Raw genomic sequence first — 24,685 nt, forward strand, 5'->3', positions numbered from 1 at the left:
CATTCTAAGTATGAAATTGATGAGGGTAAGTTATATACCACAAGTGACCATAAACTAGTAAAATTAATTCTGTAAAATGAATTTTTGTTATAGTCATACCATGCGTGCACATATAATTAGGCTGCATTCTGTATGCAAAGCTTAACACTTTTTGAATATGAACTGATGCAGGTATTTTCCAGGCTTCTCTCCTCACTAATTACAGAGAGCTACATGGACACTGTGATTATGATCTATTTTTTTCACTTCCACATTTTATTTCATACACACTTCTATTTTTTAATTAATTATTATGTGAAAAGTTATTCTGGGTGAGACTATAAAACACAACATAAAGTATTTTTGACTTAATAATCAGTTGAGTCAGTAGGCAGGCTAGCACTGTGAGATTTGTATACTCACTGGCTGATCATCCCTGCCCACAGCTTTGCTGAAATTATTGCCTATTGTTTGGACCCCGGGAGGAGTGTTTGATCGGAAGCTTCCTTTCAGTTTATGGTTACCTTGCGTGTATATGCTCAGATTCTGGACCTAATTTTGGCCATTCTGCAAACTAGGGATTTATTAATTAGCAGATTATCAAATAGAATTCACTTATATTTTACTTAAATGTCAAGTAAACCAAAAATACTTAGAGTTCTTCTGGTCTATTAACAAAGGAAATTTTTTTAACTTACATTATTTTCTGCTAAGGAGGAAAAATATCATTTTTGAGAGTTTTAACTTGTGATAATAAACTTTTCTAGATTTTCGTAAAAATGATGAGATCTAGGGGCTCCTGGGTGGCTCATTTGTTTGAGTTTTGATTGTGGCTCAGGTCATGATTCTTGCATTTGTGAGTTCAAGCCCTGCATTGTGCTCACTGCTGTCAGTATAGAGCCCGCTTTGGATCCTCTGTCCCCTTTCTCGCCACCCCATCTCAAAATAAATAAACATTAAAAGAAAAAGATGAGATCTAAAAAGAGGCCAGACTTCTTTCTGCTCGTGTGTGCTGAAGGTGGAGAAGAGAGGCATTTTTACTCAGTGCATGGTTCTAATGATCATGTTTTCAGGCTGCTAAAACCACTGAGCAACATACAGGCAGAAATCTGTCCTCTTTAATGCTTCATGTTGCAGGTAGATTTTATAAGCAGAAGTTGGGGAGAATAGATTAGTGGTTGCCTGGGTATAGGAACAGGATTGACTGTAGTCAGATGAGAGGGATCTTTTATACATAGGATGGAAATGTTCTCAAATTACATTGTGGTGATGGATGCACAACCCTGCAAATTTACCAAAAATCATTGAAATGTGTGCATTTACAGTGAATTTTATGGTGTATAAACTAATACTGTAGTAAAATTGTAAAAAATGGAGGAGGTGATAGTTATTACCTTTTAGAAATTGTACTAAGCAAGTCACTGGATGCAGAACATTTGTTTTTAATTAGTTTTACTCTTTGATAAAACTAGGTTTTTTTCTTATAACACAAAGATTTTAATGGAATATAGCTTTTCTTTATCTGTGTAAGCATGTCATTTTTGGCAGTGCTTTCCAGTTTGGGAGTGTGGCTACAGAATTTATGTTATAGATTTCCCAGATATACTACTTAATGTAAAATTTAAAGCACTACTTAGACTAAGAAGAAATAATGGGTATTTGAATGTTACTGATTCTGATTATTACAACTAGCTTATTTGTACCCCTAATTCATGGCAGCATCTTTTAAATGATTTAACTATTATGCCCTAAAGCAAGCATTTGCATAGATATTAATCATTTGTTGGTTTGGTTTTAATTTTTAAAATTCTAGCTTGTTCTACAACAGCTTATAGAAATACCTATACATAAAATGGAAATAGTTGTGACTATCTTGATGAAAAGAGGAAGAGGATAAGAATATAAACTAAAGCTAACTATGCTAGATTATTATTATAATCTAGGTTATTCTATTATTATAATAGATTATTCTTTGACAACATGACTCTTCTCTTATGTATATAGTTACCTTTTTTTCCTGGGTGTGTGTAGGCTACTCCTCCTTTGTCCCTTTCTTTCTTGGACCATGTTTGCCAATTCATACTGTTGAATATATTCCTTATATATTGGGACTTGGTTTTTGTTTTTTGTTTTTTTGTTTTTAAGTTTATTAGTAAGAGTTACTAATGTCAGGGCTTAGTTAGGACCTAAACATGTATTCCTCCTTACTAATTGTACTTGTCCCAAAGTTGGGGAAAAGTCCTTTTTTGTTTGAGTAATCATGCACTTCTTTGGTTTTCAGGCAGTCTGAGTATGGTGGTGTAGTGTTTGGTGGCTGGGCACGAATGGCCCAGCCTATTGTCGCTTTCACTGTGGTTGAGGTTGCCAAGCCCAACATAGGTGAAAACTGGCCAACCCGAGTTCGTGCGGATGTTACCATCAATCTGAATGTCAGAGATCATATCAAAGATGAATGGGAAGGTAATTCTCTATTTCAAAAAGTAAAGCTACATTTTGCCTTTATAGTTTATAGATTTTTCACTAGAAAATTGGCAAAACACTTGTACTAAACATTACCCTTCTAAACATTGTCTTTATATTCATTAGTAGTAAAAATAACAAGGATCATATAAGAATCATTAAATGTCTCAATACTTTAATAAAAAGCATAAAAGAGCATGCATATCACAGTATTTTGAAAATTGCTGTTTGCGAAGCTGAGATGAGAGCTCCTTAAATGTCACATATAGTAAGATGATATTTATGAATTTGTAGGATTGGTATAACAAGAATTAATATATTACTGTTTGCTAAAGAAGGGGGCGACAGCCCATGTATAACTTGTACACATGCAGAGTTATTATGGAAAATTGGTATTTTTAAGAGATAAAGCAGCCAGAGTGAAGAGAATAGGGATGCATATGGTTGGTGGAAAATAAAGACACAATATCGAAATTAGACAAACTCAAAAGCAGTTCTAAGGGGATCTGGGAAAATAACTCAGAGAGAAATAATGGTTTATTTGCACCAAAGGGAGGAAGTCAGATAAAGAATTAGTGGTATTAAATGTATTCAAGGATAGATAATAGATGCAGAGAAATTGAATGACTTATTTCCCCTGCTCTTTCCTAGGCAAGATTTTAGGGACAGGAGTTCCATGTCACTGTGAATTTTATGTAGAGGCAAATATGTTCATAGTTAGTAAGCCAAATAAAGAGTTACAACATTGATAACATCTGTACCAGAAATGGCACGTGAACTAATTTTTAAGTGGCACTTTTATGTTTTTCCCCCAGCTGTCTATGAGAGCTCTTGCTTGCTGTCCTGTTGTGAGAAACAGTAGCTGGCAGATTTCATCTCCATCCACCTTCTTGGCATGCCAGAAGGAAAAGGATAGTCCCTTAATGGATTAGTTTTCAGAAATTACTACTCCCAACATAGCTGTTTATAACCTTAGGGACTATATGATATGTTTATCCAGCAATTCTGAAGGAATTCAGCAGCAAAGCTGGCCAGATGCTTAACAGATGGCCACTGTAGTGGGTATAGTTGTAACAGATTGTTTTTGTGACTCCTGTATCCTTCAAAAGAGTTCCAATCTAATCTAGTGCATCACACATCTAGAATAATGTACACCTTTATTGTTGCTGAACCTTAAGAAAGGCATTAAGTTGTTGGAGAAGGTTTTATACTTAATACCTTTGACACTTAAGGAGGTATTAAAATAAACACTGTTTTACACAGTTACCTAAACTCCTTTCCTTTATTACTTTGGAGGCTTCTATCAGAAGGACGTTAAATAGTCTTTTTTTTTCCTCTTTCATTCTTTTAAACACAGGCCTCTGATGAAATGAGAAATCTAATGGGTCAATTTTGATGAACAAGATAGGGAACAGTAGGGTACTATAGAACAGTATATTCATTTTCCTATTATGGGGCATGGTGGGAGAAAAGTGTTTCCTGGGAGGCCAGAGCCAAAATTCAGGCCTTGTGTTGATCACAGATGGATTAACTAAATAGAAAATGGAGGCAGAAAATCAGAGGGGAGTTCTATAAGTACTAATGAATATTGTCCTGTAGGAACAGGATAGTTTTGAAGAGTTTAAGTTGAATATATAAAGCATTCTTCTTGTTCCTTCAAAAAGGTATGAAGCTCAGGCCCTTAAATACCCCATTTAAAATTAAGGAAACTGAATTATGAAACAGTAATGCTGGATTCTGCTCTAGAGGGCACAGCCAGGACAGAGTAGATACATACAGATGGTTGAAGGAGAAAGATAGTTGAGCTGTTATCTAAGTTGTTTTTTGTTTGTTTGTTTGTTTTTTATGTAGATACGAGATGTCCCACAGTAAAATGATCTGCTTTAGCAGGGAATAGGCGGTCATCCATCAGTGGTGCCAAAAAGTGACATTGGTGGAAACCTAATTACTTCTTTTTGTTTTTTAATTTTTTTTTTTTTTAATGTTTGTTTATTTTTGAGAGAGACAGAGACAGAATGCGAGTGGGTTAGGGGCAGAGAGAGAGGGAGACACAGAATCCGAAGCAGGCTCCCAGGCTCCAAGCTGTCATCATAGAGCCCGACACCGGGCTCAAACTCAAGAGCCATGAGATCATGGCCTGAGCCAAAGTCAGAAGCTCAACCGACTGAGCCACCCAGGTGCCCCGGACCTAATTACTTCTCAGTGCCACTTTGACTCTAAGACTTAGAAGTTGTAATGAGTTGTGCAGATCAGAAATCCTAAAGGCAGTACAACTCAGATAGTAGAATAGTTCCCCTTCTCATCACTTCTCCTGCTTCTTTACATAGAATTTGTTGGGAAATAAGCAATGAAGTTATTATCAGAATCAGAATTGTTTCTAGCACACGTAAACCCCACTCCAAATTAAAACAAACCAGAATGGTCCCAGTACTGTTAACCACGCACTGACTGAAATTGCTGATATGATTTAATTGTAGATCTTATTACCAAGATTATAAGCAAGCAGACCATTTAAGTTTGCATTTACGTCCTACATTGGCTAACAGAACGAATCACGAAAGAAATGAAGATTAAGTGGTGTGACATTACGTGATATGAGATCTAATTTTGCGTCCCTTGTGTTCCCATGTGTCTACTTTTAATAGAGCGGGGGATCCAGTTGAGTCTAGTATTTGATGTAATGATTAAGAAGCTATGGACTTTGGCACAAGTTTCCTATTTCTTGACATTTACCTTTAAAAATGTTAAGTATTTGCCAAACGAAACTATATATTCAACATGTTCTCAGGATGGTATCTATAAACAATGCTTTTGTGCCTTGTTAAATTATTCTTGAATTGACCTCTTTCGGGGAGTGCAGTTAAACTGTTGTTGGAATGGCAGTGATGGATAGTTTAAACCGATGTTAGAAACCTGCTGAATATGACATAGATGGACTATATGCCAGCCATATTTTTGGTTACTTATTAAGAATGTTAAAAATAAGAATGATGACGAGCATCCAATTTTGGAGCTGTAACATGACTTGGAGGGATTATTCGGTAACGTATTCATGGCATAAAAGTTTCTAATTTTAATATAAAGAGAAATTTTCGTTTAATTATTGCTGTCAGACATTGAGTATTAAAGATGATAGGAAAAAACCCGTAATTATATTATAATGCAAATATAATCATCGATCGCATCTGGTATTTTAAATGTTTCTTATATCTCTATTCCAAAGATAAGAGGATGAGAATTTGCCAACAAAAGACTGAAAACAAGAACATTCTAGTAAGTGAAAGCATCTTTATGTTTTACCAGGTCTTCGTAAGCATGATGTCTGTTTTTTAATTACCGTGCGTCCCACAAAACCGTATGGTACTAAGTTTGACCGGAGGAGACCTTTTATTGAGCAGATTGGCCTGGTTTATGTCAGAGGCTGTGAAATCCAGGGCATGCTAGATGATAAAGGGCGTGTCATTGAAGACGGTATGGTGATCTATATTTTTAAAAGAGAGTGTACATAATGATAAAATTCTTCACCTTTTTTCCCTTTTGCATCTTAAGTAATATTTTTTAGTTGTTTTACATAATAAGTCATCACAAAAGGATTATGTATAAAATATGTGTAAGTTACCTACTACCCAGTTTTAGAAATAATAATATGGTTTCTAAACTTTTTATTAGACATTGGAAAGGACAGGATCTTTTGAAGTTACCTTTATTTAAAATTTTTGTAATACTTTGCAATATTGCTTTTTAAAACCTCTAAACACCTCTTATGACATATTTGCCTAGTGTTTTAGGTTTTATTTTTTTGATTCATTGTAGCAGTGGCTCTCAGTTGGGATTAATACTACCCTGTATTTTGAAATGTATGGTGCTATTTATATTGTCATATGACCGGGGTAGGGTTGGGGAGGGTGAGCTATTGGCATTTGACAGATGGGGGCTCAGGATGCTAAACATCTAAACAGAACTGCCTTGTCTAAGGAATTGTCATACCTAAGATGCAGACATTACCCATTTAGAAATACCATCTTACAGGGTTAGTTAGCTCTTTGATTTCTTAGATTGATTTTTCTTTGAAATTCTCTCATTGATTATCATTGATTTTTCTTTGAAATTCTTTCTTATGTTGTCTTGACTTGGTACAGCTGTTAGATTATATATGCATCTGTGTCCAGTGCTTACTTTCCAATTTGTTTACTAAACTTCTCTCAGAACTGGAATTAACCTCTACCACCTGTGATTTTAAGATTGCACCATTGCTCAAAAGTGCTGATAATTAAACTAATCTTATTACTAGAATAAAAGAAAATGGGAAAGGTGGAATAAACATAAGGCCACATATCGGGACCAGAGTTAGAGGTTTAAGACAAAAAGAAAGGAAATTTCCTTTCACACTGGTGATATTAGGAATGGTATGTGGATGACAAAAGTGATCAGCCAAGTAAGGCGGTGGTAGGAGCTATGAGTGACTGACAAAGTTGTTTGACTTCTAGGGCTCTTATTTTGTTTGAGGACATAGATAACTGCAGTCCGTGGCATTGCATCATAAACATTACGTGACTATTCTGGGAAAAGAAATAGCAAGAATTTAAGGAAAGGAGGAAATATTTTCAGCTTCGTAGCATCTACTCAGGGGAATGACTGGAGTTAACTCTGGACAGTTTACTCATCATTTCTAGAAAAGGAATACTGCTGACTTATTTTGATACTTGAAAAGTGTGTATTTCGTTTACCAAATCTTTTCAAAATGTCTAGGACCTGAGCCAAGACCCAATCTTAGAGGAGAGTCAAGGACATTTAGAGTGTTTTTGGATCCAAACCAGTATCAACAAGATATGACCAATACTATACAAAATGGAGCAGAAGATGTGTACGAAACTTTCAATATCATAATGAGGAGAAAGCCAAAGGAAAATAACTTTAAGGTAATTTTTAAGCTGTGTGTAACTAAAAGTAGTACTATGTTTAATTTGAATAACTTCTAAAACGTAAATACATAGATACGAGGTAAATGATTCGTTAAGAAAATGATCAACTGCTTTTGATTCTAAACAATTCTTTAAAATTTTTCCCTATAGACTAAATATAAAAACTTAAGAAAATTTATTTACTAAATCTGTTGTCTTTTGATGAGTGTAGAAACTTAAAATATAAATTAAGCCAGGTCAGACTCCTTCCTTGCTGTTGGTATATTAGATACTCAGTATGGCCAGTATGAGGTAAAGAAACTGCTTGTTTATGTATTTACTGGGAGTTCTTTTTTAAATCAAAAGTAAGTGTACTTCTGGGGCGCCTGGGTGGCGCAGTCGGTTAAGCGTCCGACTTCAGCCAGGTCACGATCTTGCGGTCCGTGAGTTCGAGCCCCGCGTCAGGCTCTGGGCTGATGGCTCAGAGCCTGGAGCCTGCTTCCGATTCTGTGTCTCCCTCTCTATCTGCCCCTCCCCTGTTCATGCTCTGTCTCTCTCTGTCCCAAAAATAAATAAACGTTGAAAAAAAAAAATTTAAAAAAAAAAAAAAAAAAAAAAAAAAAAAGTAAGTGTACTTCTAAATCACTTTACAAATACAGATGTGATACCTGAGGGCTCTGAATTGCTGTGATAAAACATGTTCATTGTTTACTCATTAGCAGGAAAAGAAAGGTTTAGGGGCTGGAGAGTTTTACTTTCATAACTTAATGGAGACAAGGTGTTTTGATAAGAGAAGATTCTTTATTACTGGAAAGTGTATTAAAAAACGTTAACATTGAGCGATTTTTAGCGTTTGGTAATGCTAGCTTCGGCACAAGTGCCTTTCTTCATTCTCTCCCCCAAAACAGTGCTTCTACGTTATCGCTTTATCATCTTTTTTTTCCTTTTCTTATGATTATAAAAAGAAAACCTCACATATGAAGGAATCTATTCTCCATTTAGCCCTGTTGTTGAAGACGAAACAGTGGAAGTACTCTTGATTTCTTTTTGTCTCCCGCTGCACATCCAGTCCATCAGTCAGTTTGATTAGCTCACCACCTCCACTGATGCCACGTCGAAGATACCTTCATCTCTCACATCCCTGCTTCCATTCTTGACCGCCCCTCCCCTTACGCTATTCTCCACATAGTGACCGAATGCAAATTATGCCCTGGTACCCCTGTTCAGCTCTTTTTAATGGTTTGCCATCACAGTAGAAAGTTACCGCCATAATCCAAGAGGCCCCTTCATTATCTGTCCTCTGGCCACCTCTCCCAACATCATTTTCTAACACCTATCTCTGATTCAGTCCATGCCAGCCTCACTGATCTTTTTGCTATTCTTCAATAACCCATACCTTTTTTACATGGTGTTCCCTCTACCAACACAGTCTTCCTCCCAGGGATTTACGTGCTTCGCTCCCTCACTTTGTGTGGGCAGCTCTGCTTAGATGTTACCTCCTGAGGGAGCTTTTTCGGGAAACCCCCACCGAAAGTGGCATCCCCCCTTCTCATCAGTCTTAATCCAATTATCTGTATCTTCCCTCACAGCTTTTATTATACCTGCTGGTTATATATTTGTTATTTCTCTGACTTCACCATTAGAATGCAGGTCTATGAGGGCAGGGTCTCTGTTTCTCAGTAATGACCGGATTTCAGTCACTCTACTAAAAATGAAAAAAAGTTCCTTGTGTTCATTCATTTGACCGGTTTATTTAATGCCCACTGTGTGTCTGGCATTGTCTTGAGTTATATGGAGTCAGTAAAGATGAGTAAGACACAGCTTATACTTTTAGAGAGTTTAGATTACCAATAAGGGAAGTTAAAAATACAAAAAGATAACTAAGTTGAAGTGTTTAAAGGTACCAAAAGTCATAAGAAGGATGCAGGTAAAAGTGCCATGGAAGTAGCGCCTGCCTGGCTCAGTTGAAAGAGCACGTGACTCTTGATCTCAGGGTCGTGAGTTTGAGCCCCACGTTGAGTGTAGAGATTACTAAAAAAAATAAAAATAAACTTCAACAACAACCAGAAAGTAACATGGAAGATCAAAAGGCATTCAGGTTCCTATCCAAGAAATGGGCAGTGATTAACTCAACCTGTGTTTGGGAAAGGACGAATGCTCTTTTGGTGTGTTTGGTGTTTTGTTATATACCTGGGCAGCATCCCTTATTTCCTTCTCTCTTTTCCAGTCCATACAGCCTGTTCTGACCTGGATATTTTATTTCTTGCCTGAATAGTTGCACTACATAGCTTACTCTGCCCTACCTTTGTTCTCCTCGTCAGTCACCTGTTTTTCATGTGCTTCCGCTGACCATTTCACTCTGCTTCTCAAAACATTTCTGTGACTTTCCATTAATGATGAAATAAACCAAAGCTCCTTCACACATCCTTTACTTTGAGCTAAATTGAAATGCCACCTTCCTCCATGAAACCTTGCCTAAGGTCAAAAGTCTCCCCTCCATGCATCTCTCACCTACTCGGAACTGTGTTCCCATTGTATTTTGTAATATTCTTTACCATTTGCCATATTCTGCTGTGTTGTGTCATTGCTAAGAACGTATTTTATCTCCCTACTAAAACTTTAATTTTCTTAGAGAGTAGAGCTCTCATTTTGTCCATCATTATGTGAACATACTCAGTCATCTGTCCATCCAGTGTTTTTACCCATCTCATGGTCAAATTTCCTAGATCCCTGCTCTCATGGAAATGATATTTCTAGTGGGAATTAGACAGATGACAAACAGATAACTACATACATGAAAAGAGAATTTCAGGTAGTGATTAGTACAAGAAAATAAAACATGTTTGTGATGCGAGTGTGATTAACGTATGCCATCATGTTACTTTGTTATCCTGTTGGAGTATTTAGCATTTATGATATAAAAATGGTTTGTTTGGTTATTTTATTTCTTAAAATTAGTAGTCTAGCCTTCTGACTTTCATATGTGAGATAGATCGCTGTGTCAAAATAATTATTGGAAAGTCTAAGAGTTTGCCTTGACCATGTATATGTTAAATACTATAATGACTTTTTATTGTAGAATGTTTCTTCCATTTTGAAATTTTGACATTTCATTTTTACCATTTGTTTGCTTTACTTTTTATTTCTTATTTCTTCTAACAGTGTTAATTTTAATATATTTAAATTATGGTATGTTTCACAATTGAGGCATATGTTGATATGCTTCTGGTTGTGTGTTGTCTTAGCACTGAGGAACTATGGAATATAAAGATGAGAAAGCTCCAGGAGTTTCCAAGAGGAAACGTCCACTTTAAGGGTTTGTTCTATAATGTTTTCTTGCTGTTGTATAGTCTTGATCAGATTTTCATTATGTCCAGCAGGAGTCAAGTGGTAAACTCATTTATGACATTCTGTCTAAATGAACTCCTAACGGATAAACTGTTCTTGCTAAGTTTGGTCTTTTGTTTAACTCAGTGTATGGTATCAGCTGAAAATATAGCTGTTGATTCAGTCTAGCCAAGCACCTGTCAGCAGAAAATAGCTTCTTGCCTTGAAACACTCGGGAATTCTGGATTAGTGCAGCCGGCTCTGCATTCCACTGAAGTGCAAATGTTTGGGATGTCTTCTTGACACAACTCTTTTCTCTCCTTTCACTGACAGGCTGTGCTGGAGACCATTCGGAACCTGATGAATACTGATTGCGTGGTACCTGACTGGCTGCATGACATCATTTTAGGTTATGGGGATCCAAGTAGTGCACATTATTCAAAAATGCCCAATCAGATTGCCACTCTTGATTTCAATGATACGTTTCTTTCCATTGACCATTTAAAAAGCAGCTTTCCTGGTCATAATGTCAAAGTAACTGTGGATGACCCAGCTCTGCAGATCCCGCCTTTCAGGTAATGTCAGCACTGGATATATTCCTTTCAGGCTTTCGGTAGCCAACCTCAGATAGGCCATCAGACTGCAGCTAACGTTTTGACTGTCTTGATTTTGTTTGGGCACTCTACCTTCACCATGTAGTGACAGGGATACATTTATTTTATTTGACTTGTTTCTCATTCTTAGTACAGCAACTATTTTAAGCCCATAATAAAAGTAGCCTCACATCTAGTAAGGGATCAGTAAATGCTTGTTGTCTGAAGAGTATTGTATAAACATATTTATAACATTTGACTGAAGAAACATGGGGCGCCTGGGTGGCTCAGTCAGTTGGGCGTGTGGCTCTTGATTTCAGCTTAGGTCATGATCTCACAGTTCGTGAGATGGAGCCCTGCATCAGGATCTGTGCTGACAGTGCGGAGCCTGCTTTGGATTCTCTCTCTGATTCTCCCCTACTCACGCCAGTGTGTTCCCTCTTTTTCTCTCCTACTCTCTCTCAAAATAAACAAACATTAAAAAAAATATGTCTTTGCAAATTATGCATAATCTGGTATGTTTCCTAATTAATGGACATACCCATGGGATATTGAACTTTCTTTTGTTTTTTTAGGGAAAAATTGTTTTTCTTTTAAGCTTTCTTACTCACAAAATTTAAATATTCGCAATATAGTTATATGTAATGTTAAAGGGGCTTTGGTTTTAAATTGTGACTAGAAATGGAACAAAGAACCTGATGCAACTCCTCACTCTTCCCTGAATTCTCTTGTGTGGAAAAGGTGCACACAGAGAATTAGTTTTTTTAGTTTAATTTTAAGGTATTTGTTGATTTCCCCAGGTGCCTAGGGAGAGTCACCTCCTGAGGTATCCCTGACCCCAAGCTAAGAACTCTGCCCCGCATGCCCCTCTCCACCCCCAGTCTTCCATGGAAAGCTAAAGCTTTTACTTTGAGATTGAAAGTATTAACCCTTACTGGTATATCTGCCTTAAAGGCTTGATATTCCACAGTGTTATAACAGGGCTCCAACTTGTCTGTCTAGTTTTCTCTATTGTATCCATTCTGGCAAAACTGGCCACTGGTACTTAAACCTGTATATAGTCTTACTTCTTCCTAGACTAGCTTCTCTCCCATGTTTATATGTCTAAGCTCTTTGAAACTCATCTTTGATGCCATCCCTCCCATGAAGCCTTTTCTGATTTAAGGAGGGACAATGTGTAAAGCACTTATAGTGCATGGACATAAGTATGTAAATGCTGCTTCTTTGATTCCTCCTTGATCAGCTGACTTTTTCTTATCTGAACTCCATGAACACACATTTTAGTGCTTGTATGTCTGCTCTTTTCAGAATGTGTGTACAGGTAGTGAGTTCCGTTAAGCCATAAGTGTTTCTTTCTGATCTGATTATCCTCCATACAATGTCATGCACAAGGTAGGTGCTTGATTAATTGTTAATTGTAAAAATGAACAAACATTTTGGTCTTGTAGGATAACCTTTCCAGTAAGGAGTGGAAAAGGAAAGAAAAGGAAAGATACAGATGGTGAAGATGAAGACTCCGAAGAGGCAAAAACCTTAATTGTTGAACCTCATGTCATTCCCAATAGGGGCCCTTATCCTTATAACCAACCCAAACGGTACTTTTACTATCTATGTTAATTGTAATAATGAATAATAGTTTGCTATTTTGTATTAATAATGTTTAAAAGTTTACTTATCCTTTAAAAATCCCAGGAAACTTAGGTTTCTGGACCCTCTTTCCTTGTATTCTGTCAGATAGCTCAGACATTTTTGGCCGTTCTGTAGTCATATTTCCAAAAGAAACATTTTCAGCTCCTATGAACAATAAGTGTTAGAGGGCTACCTTAATTTGAGCACAGCGTTCTTACTTCATGAGCATGTGCTATATGTAGCAGCTACCCTCATGCATGTTTGCCGTGACTATTAAACTGGCATTATATTTGGTATTACATTGGGAATTGGAACTTTGACATTCCAAGTGAGATATTGGTTGGGCTAAGTGTATTGAAAAATAACTGTAGTCTTTTCTTTCTGTAAGATTCACTCAGTTTTAGTTGGTCTGTAGAGGGGTAGGAGTGAAGGAAATCATTTAGAAGAGACTGGTTCAGTCATATAAGATGTAAAAGTACGAGATTTGCTATCCAACATTGTGCTTGTAGTTAACGATACTGTAGTATGCAGTTAAAATTTGTTAAGAGAGTAGATCTGTTATTTTTTTTTTCTTTACCACATACATGCACACCCACCTACCCACCCTACCCCCCTCCAACACACACACTCACTCACTTGAAGGGCTGGGGTGAGGAAAAGAAGGGATTGGGAGAACAGGGGCATATATAGAGCAGACGTTTGGACTTCTGGTTATTGTCTAATTTTTACTAAATGTTGTTCATCTGTATTTTTAACCAACTTTTTATTTACTCTTATTTGTAGTAATACAATTCAGTTCACTCACACACAGATAGAGGCCATCCGTGCTGGAATGCAGCCTGGGCTAACTATGGTAAGAAAGGCATTGTTCCACATGTTTTTACGTGGATTCAGATAAGATAAGCATCAAATGTGTAGAGTGTATTTGAAGCACAAAAACACAACTGAATTTAAGTGTTCATAAGTAATTGTGGCATTGTTTGCATATGGACATTTTGCCTTCTACTTATTTCAGTGTTCATAAATAAAGTTTTATTGGAATATAGCTATGCCTGTTTGGTTACGTATTGCCTCTGTCCAGCTTTGTGCTGTAACAGCAGAGTTTAAATACTTGCAGCAGAGATTGTATGGCCTACAAAGCCTGAAATGTTTACCTGCTGGCCCTTTACAGAAGAAGCCTACTGACAACTGATTTAAAACTATCTTTAATTTCCAAGTATTTAGAGATTTTCCTGTTATGTTCCACTTACTAATTTCTGTTCTGAGTCCTTTATGGTCAGAGAAAATATGTTGTGTGATTTCTATTTTTTGTTTTTTTAATTTGCTCAAGTTTGTTTTGTGGCCCAGGATATGATCTGTCTTGGTGAATATTTCATGTGCACTTGAAATGAGTGTTTATTCTATTGTTTTGGGGGGCAGTATCCTATATATGTCAGATTCATTTGATTCAGTATTTCTCTGTACTTACTGATATTCCACCTACTATTTCTGTTGATTACTGAAAGAGAATTATTGAAGTCTCCAACTACAATTACATATTTATCCATTTCTCCTTTCAATTCTTTCAGTTTTGGCTTCATGTTTTTTAAAGCTCTATGGATAGGTACATATACATTCAAGGTTATCATATCTTCTTGGTGAATTGATGCATTTCTTATTATGTAATGTCTTTCTTAATCACTGGTAATTTTTTTTTTGTCCTGAAATATACTTTGATATTAATATAGCAACTTCAGTTTTTTGATTAGTGTTCACATGATACACCTTTTCTCATATTTTATTTCTAACCTACATATTATATTTGAAGTGAGTCTCTTGTAAACAGCATGTAGTTGGGCTATGTTATTTTCTTCATTCTGATAGTCTCTGTGTTTTAATCAGTGTGTTTAGACCATTTACATTAAATGTAGTTGATATGTTTGGATTTAGACCTACCACTTTATTATTTATTTTATTTCCTTTGTTTTGTGTTCCTGTTCCTCTTTTTTTTTTTTTTTTAACTTTCTTTTGGGTTAGTTTTAGTGTTTCATTTTAATTTATCTATTGTGTTCTTTTGTATCTCTTACACAGATTTTTCTTAGTGGCTGCTCTAGAGAATTACAATATAAATACTTAGTTTTTCACAGTCTACTTAGAATCAGTATTTTGTCTCTTAAGTTGAATAGAGGATCTTTACCTCCATGTAGGTCCCTTTTCCTTTTCCCTTTTATGTCAGAGTTGTTATGTGTATTACACGTACATACGTTGAAAATACCATCAGGCAATGTTAGAAAAGCAAACATTTTAAAAACTCTAGAGAAAAATGAATAGGCTGTTATAAATTTGCTGTTTATCCTTCATTCCTGATATTTTTAAGTTTTCTCTGATGTCACTTCCTTTCGGTCTGAAAAACTCTTACCACTTTTAAGAGCAAGTCTGCTAGCAATGAATTATCTTTGTTTTTCTTCATGTGAGAATGTCTTTCATCCTCATTCTTTAAAGATATTTTCACTTGGACATAGAATTCTGGAGTTCTTCAAAATGTTATTCCACTTCCTTCTGGCTTCTGCGGTTTGTGAGAGAAACCCATTGTCATTTGAAACATCCTTTTGCTATACATAAATACATCAGTTTTTTCTGGTTGCTATTAAGAATTTTTCTTCAGTTTTCAGCTATTTAATTATGATGTGTCTGGGCTTGGATTTCTTCGGAATTATTCTCTTTGGAGTTTGCTGAGCTTCCTGAGTCTAGATTTTGGTCTTTTGCCAGATTTGAGAAGTTTTCAGCCATTGTTTCTTCATATATTTTTTCTGTACTATATATTTTTTACTCTTATTCTAAGACTTAAGTGACATAAATGTAGACCTTTTAGTATTGTGCCATAGTTTCATGAGGTTCTGTTTCTTTATTTGTTTTCAGTCTTTTCTTTTGCTTATTTTTTAGGTTGGGTGATTTCTATTGTTGTTTCAGATTCACTGACTCTCTTGTCCATTCTGTTACTAAACTCATCTGGCAGTTTTTTTAAATTTCTCTTTCAGTTTTAGAATGTCTGTTTTCTAACAATATGATAGCTTAGTAGTTTGCTGTGTTTTCATCTCCTTTTTAGGTTGTGGGTCCACCAGGTACTGGAAAAACAGATGTGGCAGTCCAGATCATATCCAACATCTACCATAATTTCCCAGAGCAGAGGACTTTGATTGTTACTCATTCTAATCAGGTAAGTGTGTATGTGTCCCTGAGCACACGCGTAGATACGATGGATGGTAGAGGAGGTAAAGAAGGAGTCGGGGGATGAATGAAGGCACAATGGAGATTCCTACTTGTATGATAACCCGATCATAGGGACAACAGTACTGAAATAGTGTTTCCTATTGAGTAACTCTTGGATTGTTACTGGTCGTGACCAGATTATATGAGGAAAATATAAAAACAATCTTTTATTTCTAATAAAGAGGGTCAAAATGGGGGAAGCTAAGAAGAATACTTGGATATATGGTCAAACATTTGGATTAAATTAAGCTGCCTCTGCCCCACACGCCTCCCTTCCCCCCAGTCTTCCATGCAAAGCCAAAGCTTTTACTTTGAGATTAAAAGCATTAATAACCCTTACTGGTAACATTTTTCATCCTTTAGTAGAATGAATATTACCAAAAGACTAAGGCTTAAATGTATCAACACTAGATGGAGTTTTATATCATTATGAAGTCTACATATAAATATCTGTATTACATGGAAGGACTATTTTATGTTGTAGATTCAATACATAAGGCATTTATAAACTGTTAATGTAATAAAAACAAACTTTTTTCACATAAATACTGTCTGAAAAATGATCTTTACATCTATGTGTGTGCTGTGGTAGTTTTTTTTAAATCTCAGTGTCACAGAAATGAGTAAGACACCTAGCCTTTACTAGCTTTTCTGTAAAACGTAACAGGAAGCTCTCAGAACATCATGAAACGTGCAGTATAGTCTAACCTCTAAAGGTACTTATGGTTCTCTAAAGGGTGATTTCAGTTGACCACTTCTTTAAGAGTTGGTCTACAAAGAAGCACTGGATTTTTAGAATGCTAAATGTCACTTACTCTATTATTTGTCAACTTTTAGTCTATGGGTTTTTAAAATTAATGCTATCCAATTCATTCACTTGTTTTTATATCTTTGAAGTTTGTAAGTAATGGTGACATTATTGTACAGTATACTAAAATTGTGCAGGGGAGAAAGCTGACTGAAGCTTAATAAAAGAAACAAATTATGTAATTACAAATTGTGTATGCCGTTTTTCTTCTATTTAATGAAATTTAGTCTGTAATAATCTTACCTCTTTCCAGACTCAGAATGAATAAAGAATAATTCATGTGTTGTTGTTTTAACAGTATTTTTAGTAAGTTTTGTCATAACCTGATAATGACTTTCTGTAGACTCTTCTACTCATGATTGACTTGTATAGTACAATTATAGAGAAGGTTGTTTTATAGATGTAGCCAAAGACTTCATTGTTTGCTAATGATCTTTGATAATCATATCATCCTTGATATCAGTTGTTGATTTGTTGCTTTTCATTTGTCAGATCTTCATCTGCATACTTAATGCAAGCAGTTCTTCAGTATTACTTTAATTCATAATGAGATCTTGCAGGGTTTTTTGAGTGCAGTGTGATAGTATTTTTTGTTCTCTAAATCTTTGTGGTTTCTGAGTTTGGCTAGTCAGTGATGAATGCTATGTGGTCTGATCCATTGGATCTCAGGTTTTGGATGGAGAACATCAAGAGTTTGAATATTGGGGAATTTTTTTCTGAAAATTTATGTTCATTTCTTCAATCTGAGCTCTAATTGTTAGAGTTTTGATAGCAAAAGATATCTGTATTTACATTATGAGACTGGATGTTGGCTTATGGGTAGGGTTAGAGTGATGGTAAATTAAGAAAGACATTTGGCTGAGTTTTAAATGATGTCTTTCTTAATGTATCTTTCCATACTATGAAACTTGCCTGTCTACAAAACGTTGTAACTGTAGATGTTCAGGTAATTGATACTAAGATTCGAGGGAACCCTAAACGCGACTATTTTATAGGCAGAAAGGAGTGCTTCTAGATGGCCTCCATCAGCATAGTTTGCAATTAATGAGTGCTCTGTTCATTGTTGTATAGAGAACTTCAGACCTCTGGCCTAAGATTTGAATGATGCAATTTACCTTCCCCTTATGTGGTCCTCTTGACATATTCTCTCTACACACTCACTGCCTGAGAGTGCTTTTCCAGCTGCAAAAATGTTTCAGTTTTCTACAACCCATGGATATTCCATGGAGTGAAATCTTGGTGTGTTTATTAATTATTTCAGTAATTGTTACTATTTGGGGAGAATAGAAACTGATCCATAGTTTTTCTTTCTTTCATAAATTAGTGGAAGCAGAGATTTAGTGGTTAGATGGTTTTTATGGTTTTCAGTCATTCACTTGGCCAAGTATGTGTAGGCAGCAATATCAGAAATCAAGAAAAATGCTATTTTGTTTACATTGTAAGTAACCTAATACAAGATTTGTTTTCTTCTGTGTTTTGAATTTGATTCTTATCTGACTAGGCAGTGTTCATTCTTTTCTGTCCTTCTAAATGTTGGTTTTTGTTACTTTTATAATTTTTTTTAATGTTTATTTATTTTTTAGAGAGACAGAGACAGAATGTGAGTTGGTTGGGGCAGAGAGAGAGGGAGGCACAGAATCTGAAGCAGGCTCCAGGATCCGAGCTGTCAGCACAGAGCCTGACGTGGGGCTCGAACGCACGAGCTGTGAGATCGTGGCCTGAGCCGAAGTCGGACGCTCAACCGACTGAGCCACCCAGGCACCCCTGGTTTTTGTTACTTTTAAAGGAGGCTGACAGTTCATGAAAATTCACTGTCATCCTTTTTGTTTTATTCTCCAGGCCTTGAACCAGTTGTTTGAGAAGATCATGGCTCTAGACATTGATGAGCGCCACCTGCTGCGTCTTGGTCATGGAGAAGAAGAGCTGGAGACAGAGAAGGATTTCAGCAGGTGAGCAGATGGGGATGAGTTTTGAAATGGTACACAAAACAATTTTTAGCCTTCCGTTCCTCTTCTTTATTGAAGAAACGTGAGGGGACAGGAGCCATGAATAATCAAACTTAATTCTGAAAGATTCTAGCATAACTACTTATAGTTGACCTAAACATCATCATCTCCTTCAGCTCCAGTTCTGTTTGTTCATGCCATTTTTTCCCTGAAGAGTACAGTTATTTCAGTAAAGAGAGTTATCTTATTCATCTTTTTAAAATTGCAGATTGCCATTTGTTCTCTGTTTATTGAGGTCATTTTTAATGTTGCCAACTCAAACTGTACAAGTTTCCGTGATTCCTTTTCACATTTCATTCAGACATTTAATTTGCATATATTTTAGGCACCAATTAAGAAGTTGGTTCTTTAATGAAACACAATCGGAGATTAATGATAGCATAAGCTTTGAGGTCTTAAGTATTATCACAGGTACTTAATTGCCATTTAGCTAGACTTTATGTTTAACATTACATATTACAAAGTAACTAAAATTTTACAAATCAAAATTTCTCCTACTGTTAGTATTTTAGATTTCCCCTTCAAAGTTTGTTTAGAATAGCTCATTTCATTTTTATATTGAAATGCATTTTTAAAGCATGATTTCAGACAATAGTCATAACAAACAGCTGCACATATTTAATACAGCCTTTGGCTATTGAACATGACCTTTGACTAAATTGATCATAGACATCAAAAGAGCTAAAGGAGTGTTAAATTATTATGTTGCATCTATTTTGAGTTCTTGTATTACAGAGCTCACCAAACATTTGTTAGCTTCTAAAAAGTCATAGGGCAAAGAACAACACACACTAAGTTATATTTGGGGCTCTAGATTCTTAATTTTGGATTAGCCAAAGTTACTTCTCTGAATTCTTGCCATGGATATTTCCTCATATTAAACTTACAGAAGTGGGCTAGACTGTAAAATGTAATAATCCAGCATTCAGTGAACATAAAGGTGGTATTATAATTATACTGCAGTAGGGTCTATAGTTTTTTAAAGAATATTAGAACAGAACCGAAGTAAAACTTAAAAAAGGATTTCAGGTAATACCAACTTTCCGAAGAAGATAATAGTTTTTGCTTTCTGATGCACAAGCCAAGCCCCGGCTCTGTTAGTAGGTATGTGCTTGCTGCATTGGGCATGTTCTTTCATTTCTCTCCCTTTTTCATAATTAAAAGGAAAAACAGTATCATTTCATAGTAAAAGTAATATCATTTTGCCTAAAGAAAAATTTTCAAACCTTGTGAGATAGAGGAGGAGTGGTCATACATAATTCCACTACTCCAAAACAACTTTTTGGTATTCACCCTTTTAATAATCAGCTGTGATCATGCTATTATTGACAATTGTATACATTGCTTCTTTAAATTAAAACTTTTTTTTTTTAGTATAGTTTTAGATTTATGGAATAATAGAATAAGTAGTAGTACATAGAATTCCATTGTCTATTTTACATTTAACCCTATATCACAAGAATTTTGGCATTTTATTACAGACTCCTTTATAAGCATCTTCAGTTTTTTCCTCATTCCTAAAGTGTTTATTATAGAAAATGCTTTAAGGTCTAGATAAGCAAACTTTCTGAAAAAAGTTACCTGCTGTGATGTTTATATCCTTCTGAGTTGGGAAATTCTTTAAACATAGACTGTGTCTTATAGCCCTTTTATTCTCAATCATTCTTGCTTCCTCAGGTGAATTTCAGCTGTGGAGCATTCAGGAACATGACCTCTTCCTTTGACCAGTCTTTAAAAATGAGAACAGCAGTGTTTACACTATGTTAATTTTTTTTTTTTTTTTTTTTTAATGTTAAAAGGTTATAGAAGGCACTTTGTTATTGTGGAAAGAGTATGTACAGGTTTTGGGATCCAGTTCTGATACACTGCTTTTTTTTCTTAACTACATACCTCTGGGCCAGGTACTTTTCAAATTTCAGTTTTCTTACTCATTTAGCAAATATTTATGAATATAGTAGCTTCAGGTGCAATGGTACATGCTGGGACAACAAAGAATGATCAAACATAGTTTTGGGTTTGTTTGCTTTTTGTTTTTTGTTTTTAAGTTTTTATTTATTTATTTTGAGAGAGGGGCATGAGTTGAGGAGGGGCAGAGAGAGAATCCCAAGCAGACTCTGAGCTGTCAGCACAGAGCCCAACTCAGGGCTTCATCTCACGAACCATGAGGTCATGACCTGAGCCAAAATCAAGAGTCGAACACGTACAACCGACTGAGCCACCAAGGCGCCCCACTCACATACATTTTATTTTATTATTTAAAAAAAAAATTTTTAATGTTTATTTTTCAGAGAGAGAGAGAGAGACAGAACGCTAACGGAGGAGGGGCAGAGAGAGAGGGAGACGCAGAATCCGAGGCAGGCTCCGGGCTCTGAGCTGTCAGCACAGAGCCCGATGCAGGGCTTGAATCCATGAACCATGGGATCATGACCTGAGCCGAAGTCAGACACTTAACTGACCGAGCCACCCAGGCGCCCTCAAATACATTTTAAAATTATTTATCAAAGCTTTTAGAACTAATCTATCTCTATGACAGTGTAAAACAGTGCTCTTCAAAGCAGCCATTCCATAAACTATGTATTCTTGGTCTGTGATAACACCAGAATACACTACTTCTTTGTGAAGGTCTTATTATGGAGGTGAGGGGAGTAAAAAAGAATGGTGTATTAAATGGTGCATTTAGTGATGTAGTTGATTTTCCTTCCTCACAGACCACTAACATGTTTGCAGATCAGCACTGATCCAAGAACTACCACTTTTATTAAATAAAAACAATGTTTTCTACAGTTTTTTTTTTCTATTTGGCCATTTATGGTTTTTACTATGATTTTCTTAAATATTTTTCTGACAGTCTCCTTGAAAGTCTCTTCTTTATATAATTTTGCTTTTTTACTTAATTGAAATTTCTAGGTATGGAAGAGTTAATTATGTCCTGGCTCGAAGAATAGAACTTTTAGAAGAAGTCAAACGCTTGCAAAAGAGTCTAGGGGTTCCAGGAGATGCTTCATATACTTGTGAAACTGCAGGCTATTTCTTCTTATATCAGGTAGGGGATTAAGAGTTTTTAAATCATATGGTCTTCATTTGGAAACTGGGATAGGTTCTTGAGGTCCTTCCTGAAAGCTTATTTTTTTGTTGAGTAGATTAAAATTTATGCTGTTGTCAAAGCTATATTTGTGAATATTAAGTGTTTGTATCTCCTATTAACTTCGATTTTCTTGACTAAATGACTGTTTGATGACGCATTCACTGAAAGGCCAGTGTTGCTACTTTTTAATTTTTTTACTTTTTTCTTTCTTGCTATTGACAAATTTTCTAGTCTCTCTTGTTTTCTTTACTGTGGAAAGACAACTAAATATGCTAACTACCCAGTGGTAACAAAGTACAGTTCTGTAACCTACTTTTACTCTTCACATTAATCAACTAATGAAGAAAAACACATTCTCCTTTCAAATTTCCAGAAATATACTGTATTTTACAGCCAGTTTCAAAAGTAGGGGTTTAAGTTAAAAATTCTTTTGACTTCTGTTTAAAGGTGTGCTTTTTTTTTTGCTTCTCTTAGGGTTAATTTTTTGGGGTGTGAGAACCATTGAGAAATAGAAAGCTAAATAAAAAATGAACAGAAATAAACCTTAATAATCAGTTGGTTTGCTAATAATTTTAAGCAGAGTAAGGCATAATCATATAATGGAGAATTTTGTATAACATTATTTGTTCTTTTTGTATCCATGTTACTCATATATTTTAAGTCTCAACTGTAACATTGAAATTTTAAAATGTATTTGAAAGAATTGGTGTATGTTCGATATAAGTAGACACCCTAACCAGTTCAATCCATTTAAAATGATCAGATTTCATGGTTCCTTGTGACACAGAGAAGATACACATCATCTTGCAAAGTAGTCTGTCTGCATTAGACTCAGGCAGTTTAGAACTTTGAATAGTGGAGTAAAGATCATGTCTAAATGTATATTTGGCACAAAATAAAAATCATTGGGCTCTCAGTGAAAACTACCTTTAAAAGTAGGAGAAATAATCTATACATTTGTGGAGGCTTAAGTAATCGACTTGGGAAAAATTAACAGTACAGATTAACAATTGTAAATTTTTTTTAAAATTAACAGTATAGATTAACAGTTTTCAACACGTAAGAATCACAGTGGGAAAGTTATTTTAAGATAAAAACAGGGGAGGGTAAACCATAAGAGACTCTTAAATACAGAGAACAAAGTGTATTGCAGGAGGGGAGGTGGATGGGAGGATTGGGAAGTTTGTCTCCAGAGATTCTCTCTCAGTAAGAGGTGGCATCCAGGAATCTACATCTTTGTTTTGCCTCTCAGATGTTCTGCCTAAGAACCACACTTGGAGAAACCCTGAAGTTGTAAACTGTAAAAGGCTAGGAGAATTACCAAAATTGAGATCGAGCGGGAACTGCATGGTAGCGGCATACTACAACATACCAGGATATAATCGAGCTCTATCACAAAGTCATAAAATGAGTTTTCAGATACATACTCAGTTTAACAGAAGTTCATTGTAAATGTACAAAAGAGGATTGGAAAAATTATTAGGGTCTGGGAGAAGGGTTGGAAATGCCAAATTTACTTAAATGGTGCTAAAGTGGGACTTCCCATATATGGAGAGAAACTGAGATGAAAAAATAAAAAATTTCTTTGTTTAGGAGTTGTTAGTTTTGTTTTGTTTTTTAAGCATCAGTAATACTGTTTTGAGTATCCATGGAGTCTGAAATGTCTAAGATCAAAAAGTCCCATGAGATGACCCTGAGGTTCTTTCTAGCTTTTACATTTTTATTAAAGAACCTTTTTCTTAAAGGTCACTTTTATAAAAGAAGGGCAGTCTGTCAGTGACTCAGATAAGAAATAGTCCTGTTGGGTCAAGGACTGCTTTTTTTTTTCTTTCCCTTAGCAAGTCTTATTTTTATTAGATATCTCTTTTATTTTATCATTTAAAGTATAATAACTAGCTGAGAAATTTGAAGTCAAGTCCCTTTTTTTTATAGGTCATGTCTCGTTGGGAAGAATATATCAGCAAAGTAAAAAATAAAGGTAATACACTGCCAGATGTCACGGAAGTCTCCACTTTCTTCCCTTTTCATGAATACTTTGCAAATGCCCCTCAACCCATTTTTAAAGGCCGATCTTATGAAGAAGACATGGAAATTGCTGAAGGATGTTTCAGGCACATTAAGAAAATCTTTACTCAGCTTGAGGTAAGGATTCTCAAGTTTTTTTTAACTTTCCTTTTAAGGTTTTGAGTTTAGTTGGGTTTCGGGTTTTGTTTTTAATGAAGTAAATGTGGAATATTCACATGTTACAAACCAGATTGTTACTTTTAAGTGAGATCATTGAAAACATTCATAGGGGTGCCTGGGTGGCTCAGTCAGTTAAGTTTCTGACTCTTGATTTCAGCTCAGTTCATGATCTCATGGTTTGTGGGATGAAGCCCCGCATCGGGCTCTGTGCTTACAGCACAGCTCCTGCTTGGGATTCTCCCTTTTCCTCCCTCTCTGCCCCTCCCCTGCTCGTGAGCTTGCTCTCTCTCTCTCTCTCTCTCTCTCTCAAAATAAATTATCCCTTAAAAAAAAAGAAAAAGAAAACATTTATAGTTTTAGTTCAAGAAGTGAGTAAAAATTAAGATATGAATTGAATCCCCATTATTTTTACTTTTCTGGTGTAAAAGTCTTCGAATTTAAGAAAGGAATGCTTCCCTCAGGAG

General features: G+C 35.7%; 1 protein-coding gene across 1 annotated transcript in view; it reads left to right on the forward strand.

Annotated features, from left to right (window-relative positions):
* AQR (aquarius intron-binding spliceosomal factor) overlaps window positions 1-24,685 on the forward strand; it is a 99,655-nt gene that overhangs the window by 52,273 nt on the left and 22,697 nt on the right. The window contains exons 18-27 of the mRNA XM_043555714.1: window positions 2,261-2,439; window positions 5,743-5,910; window positions 7,189-7,358; window positions 11,001-11,242; window positions 12,709-12,855; window positions 13,673-13,742; window positions 15,975-16,085; window positions 18,786-18,895; window positions 21,860-21,995; window positions 23,970-24,179. Coding sequence (XP_043411649.1) covers window positions 2,261-2,439; window positions 5,743-5,910; window positions 7,189-7,358; window positions 11,001-11,242; window positions 12,709-12,855; window positions 13,673-13,742; window positions 15,975-16,085; window positions 18,786-18,895; window positions 21,860-21,995; window positions 23,970-24,179 — 1,543 coding nt within the window. The remainder of the gene's footprint in view (window positions 1-2,260; window positions 2,440-5,742; window positions 5,911-7,188; window positions 7,359-11,000; window positions 11,243-12,708; window positions 12,856-13,672; window positions 13,743-15,974; window positions 16,086-18,785; window positions 18,896-21,859; window positions 21,996-23,969; window positions 24,180-24,685) is intronic.

This window comes from Prionailurus bengalensis, chromosome B3, assembly GCF_016509475.1.
Source record: "Prionailurus bengalensis isolate Pbe53 chromosome B3, Fcat_Pben_1.1_paternal_pri, whole genome shotgun sequence".
Lineage (NCBI taxonomy): Eukaryota > Metazoa > Chordata > Mammalia > Carnivora > Felidae > Prionailurus > Prionailurus bengalensis.